The sequence below is a fragment of the Meleagris gallopavo genome, chromosome 1 (assembly GCF_000146605.3).
Source record: "Meleagris gallopavo isolate NT-WF06-2002-E0010 breed Aviagen turkey brand Nicholas breeding stock chromosome 1, Turkey_5.1, whole genome shotgun sequence".
Classification (NCBI taxonomy): domain Eukaryota; kingdom Metazoa; phylum Chordata; class Aves; order Galliformes; family Phasianidae; genus Meleagris; species Meleagris gallopavo.
The window spans coordinates 10,563,719-10,573,443 of record NC_015011.2 but is presented as its reverse complement, the minus strand read 5'-3'; the positions used below and the strand labels follow the sequence as shown (position 1 = coordinate 10,573,443).

The 9,725-nt window shown below is 38.3% G+C and overlaps 1 protein-coding gene across 1 annotated transcript; it reads right to left on the bottom strand.

Annotated features, from left to right (window-relative positions):
* Nucleotides 1–696: 696 nt before the first annotated feature.
* LOC104913849 (proton myo-inositol cotransporter-like) lies at nt 697–8,378 on the bottom strand. Its single transcript, XM_010721766.3, has 2 exons — nt 8,189–8,378; nt 697–2,282 (listed from the first exon to the last, which is right to left on the bottom strand). Exons 1-2 carry the CDS (start codon nt 8,335–8,337, stop codon nt 2,021–2,023), a joined length of 411 nt encoding a protein of 136 aa, XP_010720068.1. The 5' UTR covers nt 8,338–8,378; the 3' UTR covers nt 697–2,020.
* Between the last annotated feature and the right edge of the window lie 1,347 nt (nt 8,379–9,725).

Here is a 9,725-nt window from a genome sequence, read left to right as displayed (position 1 = left end):
CCCTGTTACTCCCTTGTAGAGTCAGATACAGGCTTATTTTCACTTAGAAAACGATGCCCTGAAGAACTGGCAAAGATGTTTATGTATCAGTTAATGAAGAACGTCTGTTCTTTTTCAAAAAAAGGAAATGCCAAAAAAGGAAATGGCACAATTACCTAAAAGTAAGTGGGATGATTTTTGATTTGCAAAGTTGTCTTTCGTTGAATTCCACATACGAACAGGAAGCTGGCTCTTGTACCATGCATTCCAAATTCAATACTGAATATCTAGACAACTCCTCAAGAAATGAAGATAATTATAATTCAACATTACTTTTAAATACCGCCTATAAGTTCCAGAAAAGTAAAAAATAAGCATGTTTTGATGCTGACACACAACAGATGTTTTTAGAACAACCAGTAGTATGAGTTCAATGGGATAAGAGCAATTACAACTAAGTTGCAATCAAAACCGAAGGTGACCATGACTATGTAATGCCTATTTGTAAGTATTTACAACAAGTGGGTAAGCAGGTGTTCAGAATTACCCTCACTACGCCATTTGGTGAAGCTGTTGATTATCCAAGAGGAAAACGCCAGTTTCTCTGTAAGCATGCTTTTCCATAGGAACATGCTTGACTAAACTCCAGCAAGACAATTATTTTTTCTTCAGGAAAAAAAAAAAAAAAAAAATACAAGAAACTCAGGAAGCCCCATATCTGGTCTGCCAGTCCAAAATACAGTTGCAAAAAGGACCAAGTTGGAGTCAGTCCTACCACAATCTTACAACAACAAATTTATAAACTGCAAAGCAGCAGCACAAAAATGAGTTAAAAGAGAGAAACAAAGTTGTGCTGTGTAGCCCAGTGACTGAAAACAAGGAACCAAACCAGCCAAACAGCTGCTTCTTTTATTTCTACAAAGCAGATAAACATTAATATCAGACATTAAGTGGCTCTCCATGGAATCAAACAGTCCAATGACTAATTAGGATTGAGAATCTTGGTACAAGACTCTTAAAATCCAAGCTGCTCTAATAATGTCCACTTCAGTCTTTTGTCAGATCTACTCAAAGAACTTTTCTTTCCACTGCTAAAGAACAAACAAACAAAAAAAAGTGTCCAAAAGCCTGAAAAATAATGGAAGAAACAAATCCAGCCCTGCTACAAATCAGTGATGAACATTTGAACATTTTGAATGCAGTAACTTCAAGCTACCCAATCTTCTATTGTAAGCTTCAAAGTTAAACTCAAGGAGGCAATGAGATTGGATACTATCAGATATAAGATCTCAGTATGTACAGCTGTAAAATAAATCACATTTTTCTTTCCACATCCTGTAAGAAGTTACAATACCATACTAACTACATTTAAAGAAGCAAGAACTAAGGTAAATCTCACTTTAGAGACTTAATTAAGATTCCTATCCTACTTCAGCACAAACCTAAGAAAAATTAATTAGTAGTCAAGAAGATAGTCAATGGAATGGTAATCTTGCTTTATAATACCTGTCTACGTACACACACAGTTTTGAGTAATTACAGCATAAGGATACAAAAACAGTATAAAAGTATTTGATTAAGATGCTGCATTCTCTTGGGCAGACTAAGAAGACTTCAGAAACTGCCCTTACTGAAAAATTATTTTGTAAATCTTTCCAAAACTGCTTAGCTGGAATTATGATCAGCCACAATATAGACTCTGGATAACGCATGCATGCAAAATGCCTTCTGACCTTAATGGTTGTTAGACCTTTTTCTTTGAAGAGAGAAACCAAACTATTTTATTTCCACTCTTCAAGATGTGCATTCTTAAAATGGGAAATTTTTTGAGTGCAATTCTCATGTAACTCTAGCTTGCATAACTTGTAATCTTACAGAACTTCTTCCTCACTTAAGAAAACAGAATTAAATTTAAACTGTAGTATCAGAGAAACATCTATTCAACTCTGAAATTACCAGTACATGAAGTATATTAAACAGCAAAACTATCAAGAACAGCAAATCATCAGGCTCCCATAGGCTATGATGTGAACATTTCTTCTCATTTCATCTCTTCAATGACTGACAGAGATGCCAACAAGCATTCACAGCATACCTGCTCCAACTTCTTTTCTTCTTCTTCAATGTTGTTTTTGATACTGTCATACTCCTCATCGATTGCCTGGTTGCCACGCATCTGAGACAGAATCCTCCTTGCTCTCTGAGTCTGGCCTTTCTGAATCAGCCAGCGGGGGCTTTCAGGGAGAAACAGGAAACCAAAAAACTGTATAACTGCTGGCACAGCTGACAGCCCCAACATGTACCTGGAAATAAAGAAATAAACAGATTTCTTGTATTTGCCTACAAGAGTGTGCTGTGAGAAGACACTTACAGCAACCTGGGCTGTAATTTACAAAACAAACCTTGTTCCTTTGTATTCATTATTGCCAGGAATTAATCAGGCAAGAACCCTACCCTGGAAGTACTACAGAAAAAAGACCTTTGCTTTCTATTCGAGTATACCTCAGGATGTTCTGAATATTCTGCTGTCACCGACTCAACAGTTGCTCGTCGAGAGGACACTAACTCACTCAGTGAACACTGTGAAACATTCCAGTGGTTTGGAAACTGATATTTCTACTGTGAAGATATAAGAAAAGAATTAACAGAAAAAGAAAGCAAAGGTGTACAGAACAGATGGGTACTGCTGATGACAACAGTGAGGCTGAAATCCTGCTCACTGTTTTACAGACATAATAAAAAAGATAAACCAAAAGCAGCCAACCATAATTGCTTAATCAGGTCAGCAAGTACGTGTACACAGACACACGTGGCCAGGGAATAAGCCTCTTGTATAAGGAAATGACTGTAGAAAGAAACACTGAAAAAAGTTCATTTAATCAGCACTGCATCCATTTACACTAGATCTTTTAGATAGTCTGCTCTTAAATGTTCAGCCAGATGCAGTGTTGTTTTAAATAAAAACAGCATTTGAAGTGCACAGAGGGATTTCACTGTACACAGCATTAATGCCAGGATTACTGCTGCAGGAGAGCTGCCCCTCCAGCAGCCAGCATTGCCACCTGTACAGCGCTCACACACTACGGGACTTGCTCCAAATGAAGTGAGGCCAAAGGCTGTGGAAGATAAGCGTATCACCATCTGCCATAGGTGGTTCTGATTCTCACACTCCACATTTCCTTCAATAAAACACTAAAAACAAGAATTACAGAATAGAGCATAATGTTATTCTTAAATCTGACTTTTTCCCTACATCTGATAAATCGTTGGTGCTTGAAAGATTATTTTGGCTTCTATTAAAGACTTTAGATGGTGCTGGCATCAACCATACATGACTGCAAACAACATGGGCTTCACATCAGTGGTTATAACCATTCCATCACCTCCAGAAAACAGTCTTCAGCCTGAATATTGGGGTAGTCTGTACTCATAAATAGGTTCACACCTTGAGATCAGTCAGGAAATTAGAGAGATGAGCAAATCTTTTCTCTAGCTTCTCTCACTATGCACTCTTTCTCACTGATGGTTCCGAATTCTCTCGCATGGATGTTTTTATAAAGTTGGCTGTGCAATGAGATTGCTCATAGAGCATGAAAGAGAGCAAGATTGTTAATGGAAACCTCGTTTCAAGACAACAAACCACACGTATTTGACAAGTCCAAATGCATTTCCGGTGAAAATGGACAAGAAACAGGGCAGAAAAAATGGAGAATGGAAAAAAATACTATACACAAAAGGTGAAGTAAAGAAGATGGCCAGCCCTGGACAAGGTGCATGCCGGTCAGTCCTCCCATCCCCAAGCTGAGCTCTCAAGTTCCTCCTTAATCTGGCAATATTTTCCAAGGGTTATATAATGACATCTTGGTCTAGAAATAAAACTGCAAACAAGCCTCTCATTTTCAGAATGGTATAGCTCATCTTTAGTACAAAAAAAAAAAAAGCAGGAAGAAAATAAATTACAAAATGCAAACATTTTGGAAGGATTAATTGCTGAGCAGACTTCAGCCAGCATATCTAACAAGTGTCACTAATGTTCTCATTCCTCATTCACTAATGGTCTCATTCATCTGTGTCCTCATTTCTTCCTATACTCCTCCTCCTCCACAAACAGTATTTCAGAAGCTGCATACAGAATCACATCAATACATATACACTGCTGAAGCTCAACAAATAGTATATTCAATATCTGTGATTAGTGTGGTATTTGGAGAGCCTCTTCTATTTCAAATGAAGAGTAGCCCAAAGACATAGAAATTAAAAGCACAACTGCTGTGTTCTGACAAACTGCAAGCAATAGGATTCTTTTAGCACATCTAAGTATACAGATTTAGTCCTCGATACTCATATGACCCTGTGCCTATTCCTCCAAAGCCGTTCCATCACTTTAATGCAGCAGAATTCCAGAACAGAGCAGCTGCATACCTGCAATTATTTTAGGAGGAAAAAAAAAAAGCAAGATCTAGGCTGTTAATCTACCACTGAATCCTGTTGGGTTGTTTATCACACAGAATATAGAAAAGAAGCACAGAGAAAGTGTTTGGTCACTAAAGGCAGTTTCCAACTGACGTTTCTGGTCAAAGGAGAATACAAGGAGCAGGCCAGAAGGAAAATATTCACTTAGAGCATACGTCCACTCTAAGTTCATGAGCTCTTGCAATTTTCAGACCAAGCAACTTTGATAGAACCAATTTAGTAAAAGCAGGCAATTTTGGACATTACGTGCTGTGAGCCAGCTTTCAGAAATCTAATACAGTTCTTTCCTATATAAAGAATAAAACTTTGCTTTTGAAGTCAGATGTCTAGCAGACCTGAAAAAATCCAGCAGGAAATTTAGTAAATCAGTAGTAACACTTCTCCTTTTGAGACATACTGCTGCAACACCATTAAAATGAATTAGCAATGTTTTATAAAACTAACTTGTCAGATTCAACATTTGTTTTCTTTTGCTTATTTTTAATTTAATATCCAGCATTTTCAAGAATAAGCACAATTAAAGTTCTTGTTTTTTTTCTTTCTAGTATACAGCCACTTGGTCACTGAGAGTTACAATAATTGCTGTAATTCTTCTTCTTATATGCAGTGACTCAGGAGCAACATCTATGAACTCTCCCCAGGTGCATGTTGGACAATCTTTCCAAGAGAGGGCCCATCTGTACTCTGCTCAGTCTCAGGTAGCAGCCAGCTAGCTGAGAACAGAGAAGTATGCAATTCCAAACCCACCACTCCAGCACTTCCTTGGATACCTCAGCATTAGCATGGCCTATTTCTGCCAAACACACCTGAGAAGTGGAAATGACTACCTATGAAGATTTTCAGAAGTCAGCTGGACAAAGGCCTGAATAAATAAATTCGGTCTGCTTCACCTTAGGATGCTAACCCAGCTCGAGGAGCTGTAAGTTAGCCTCAACACTCTGGATTACCTTTCAATGGAATTTTTCTACGATTCAGAAAGTGCAGACCTATTCTTAGTTTTCCACAATTTATTTTTACTACCTTGAAAGTCGTAACATTTCCTTCTCTATAGCACTGGTCTTGCACACAACTGTCTTTTTTTTCATGAAAAGCCAGAGTCATAGAATCATTAAGGTTAGAAAAGACCACTAAGATCACCTAATCCAGCCATTAGCCCCTCACTGCCATGTCTACTACCCTACATCCCTGAGTACCACATCTATCCTTTATTTGAAAGCCTCCAGGGACAGTGAGTTCACCACTTCCCTGAGCAGTTTGTTCCAATGCTTGATCAAGAATTTGATCGGGCCTCGTGATAGCATTAACAGCCATGGACAGACACACACGTGGAAGAAACCAGTATAGAACAAAAAGAGTGAGGAGCATCACAATAGGAAGTACTATGGTTTTCACTGGCATCACTGGCCAGATAGATTGTAAGGGAGTAAAATGTTGTTCAAAGGATCTTTTACACACCATTACTGAGACAGGAGGTTTAGGTTAGATATTAGGAGGAAGTTTTTCACTCAGAGGGTGGTGACGCACTGGAACAGGTTGCCCAAGGAGGCTGTGGATGCCCCATCCCTGGAGGCATTCAAGGCCAGGCTGGATGTGGCTCTGGGCAGCCTGCTCTGGTGGTTGGCGACCCTGAACATAGCAGGGGGGTTGAAACTAGATGATCATTGTGGTCAGAGGGGCAGAATCACCTCCCTCACCCTGTTGGCCATGCTGCTTTTAATGCAGCCCAGGATACAGTTGGCTTTCTGGGCTGCGAGGGCGCATTGCTGGCTCATGATTTGTATTTATCTGAACAATTACACAAAAATACAGCTCAAATAAGATCAAGGCTTGTTGGATATTTTGTTAGCAATATTTTTCTTCCTATATGGTAGTATTTACTTACAGATTACAAACACATCCTTAGCTTGTAAGCATCAGCCCACTGATGCAAAACAAACAAAACAAAACAAAAACAAAACAAAAACAAAAAGCAACCAAAAAACCCAAACATATTTATATTCACAAATGCTTTTCGCAGCAGAATCTCTAACCTCTGAGGTAAACTGAAATCAAAATATCTGCCTAAAAAGAAAGTGCACAAACACCTGAAACAGTAATGGTGACTCAGAGCTCCATTTCTAAATAAATACCTTTGCTGTCCATTCCTCACCACCCAGCCCCATGCATAAGGAGCTTTTACATTAGCAAATTACTTAGGCTAATAGTCAATATAAATTAATAAGGTAGCTACTGGATAATCTGTATTGGTTGTGAAATACTTCCATTTATTTTACCTAGCCATGCATTACTGCATACCATTACCTTTTCTAAAAATTGAACATATTTCATTAACTGCAGAAAGGGATTAGCAATCCCCTAAATTTTTCTTTCAGTGAAGTCATTTCTCCATCCTTTATAACTCGAGGCACAGTGTGAGGGAGCATGCAGCTGCTTTTGCAATGACAAGGACATCAAAAGATTCATGTGAAAATGTGAAATGCTATTTCTATTTCAGCCAGAAAGCAAAAAGCAGAGCTAGGATCGACTATATTAAATAAAATCAGCATGATGTCATTTTTTTCTTAAGGTCAGAATGCGACATCTTTTTACCTAAGAGGCAAAGGAAGCAATCACTTGAGCAGAAAGTAAAATCCTCAACATTCTTGGATCTTCAGACATACACAGAATAAACTGTGGATTCACCCTGAAAACATTAACTTCTTATTTTAATGCATATTTCTTTACATACTAAAGAAAGATCAGCCTCTAAATACCTCTACATATGTCCCATGTGAATTGTTACTAACTTAAAACTTCACCTACTAATCCTTACTCAATTCCACTGAAAGTCAGTGAATGTAATAATATTCATATTGCAAGCTTTTTGGGGGAGATAGGGTGCAAGAATATTTCATATTAGGATTTTCAAATATCAAAAAGGTTCCAGGCTGTAGCAACAGAAATTGAAGAGCCTACAACAGCACACACCCTTTTCCCAGGAGAGTTTCAATAAAAAAGCAAACATAATAAGCACAAGTTTCCAAAAGCTGGAATGTGTCGTATGAGTTACTCCTCCTACACATTTCTGTTAATAATTTTTCACATCAGCACTGCAACTAAATTGCTGAGCTCCAGAAACATCTACACTCTCTCAAATGACACATCATCACAAAGAAGGTAGGTGCAGTCCAGAAACTCTCAGCAGTGTCTACAGGAAGAACAAAATATTCAGGAAGTAGAGTCAAAGAGATTCATGAATTCCATATAATCAAAAGTTTATAGTTAAAAGTTATATTATAATACCTGTAACTTCAGTTCTGATTAGATTACTACTGCTCAAATTAATTGCATTCAATACACACCTCTATTCTGTGCATGTAGTATCAGTTACAGGAAATGTGCCTTTTGAAAAATCAGCACGTAATTATTCTAAATGCAAAAGGCAAGCTACTTTTATAAACATCATGATGATAGTTCAAGCTTGTTGATGCATATGCATCACATGCAATGCATTGCTCATCCACTTTAAAGTTTAGTGAAATCAGAAAACCTAAACATACTGTCAGTACTGAGTGAAGGCTTTATGTATATCATTTGGCAAGTTAATTATTAAAACTCCACTTCAGAATGCAGTTCTACCATTTTATATGTAAACTTGTGGTGATAGCTGTCAGCCACTAAAAGCTATTTCATACATGTATCTAGCCTTGCCCAAACCATAACCATGTTTTGCTTTTAGCACAGAAGGCTCACATACCTCCATCCATCCTTCACGAGGTAGCTGAACAGTCCATCCACGACGCTTGCAAAAAACTGCCCTCCAGTGATGAACAGGGTGTTAATGGTGACTAATCTGCCTCTTAAGTGCGGCGGAGCAACTTCTGCGATGTACACAGGCACTGTCATAGATGCTACACCTATAAGAATAAATTAAATTACATTTAGGAAACTGAAAGAGATATTACATTCTTTTTATTTTTATAGAGCTATGGCATGATTTTCACCTTGAAGAAAACGCAACGCTAAGCATCATTGTTATTATTACTACTATTATTATGTAATTTTATTATTGTTATGTAGAATTAATTCTTTCTTGACTTCTCTGGAGTTTAAAACTACTCCATAATGCACTAAAAGCTCTAATACCTTCAGTAGGCAAAAACTGAGGCTAAAGCACAAACACCTTTTATTCTCTCAGTAGTATCTCCTATGAATTAAGCACTGGCTCTAGATGAGCCACTTGTACAAGAGACATGTCCATGGGAAGACAAACACGTGCATACAACCACAAGGCCGAAGAGCAGAAGTTCAATTATATATAAAGAGCAGAGAAGGGCACAGCTCATGCTTCAGTGGTCCACATCCACCAAGAAATCCACAGTCACATCCACAGAATCCATAGAAATTTGTTTCCCTATTTCATTAGAAGAACCAACATGACATCCTGCAATGATTTTTTTTTAATCTTTGTTAAAAAAAAAAAGAAAAAGAAAAAGAAAACATGCTAGCACAGCATGCACAAAACCACATTTCTGCTGAAGCTGAGCAACTGCCTCCTCCAGCCCATCCTCCCTCCTCAAGGCGAGCTGACAGAGCTGCTGGGGCCTCCCAAAGCCCAAGTGAGGAATACAGATTGTTTAATAAGATATTCTGGTGCTCAGAAGATCTTTTATTACAGTGCATGTTCGCAACAACTTATCTGCACAAGAGCCTGGTTCCTGAGGCAAAGCTCCTGGGACACACCGGTGTCTCCTCCTGCTATTGACAGAGCAATCCACACACAACACAAAAACACACAGAAGTGTCTCCAAAGAAAAAAGAAATTAAAAATGTATTTGACCTTTTTTCCAAATTGCAGTAGAACGCACCAAGAAGAAGAGCATCCAAACAGTCCTTCGTAATACAGAAGTATATTTTCTAACACACTGCACCATTAGGGATATTCCCCTTGTGTCTTTCACAGTAGCGTTTCAACTAATTACAATTAAAGTGATGGAGACAGCATACAAACAAGAGAAAGGCCTTTACAGGAAAGTGGAGGAGTACATTTGCTTTCTCAGAAAAAATCCATCAGCCACAGACCAGCCACAGAGAGCTAGGAAAGGCTAGGCAGCGGAATGAGCTCCAAGCAGTCCCCTGGCACAGCCTAAACATGCTTCCAGCAATCACTAAGTCCAGCAATTCATTTACCAGAGACATCTGATATCTCTGCAGGGTATCACTTTTTGTATGTTTGGGGTTTTTAGATACCATTCATATTTTGTTCTCCTCTACTCTGAGCAATCCTTGCTAAA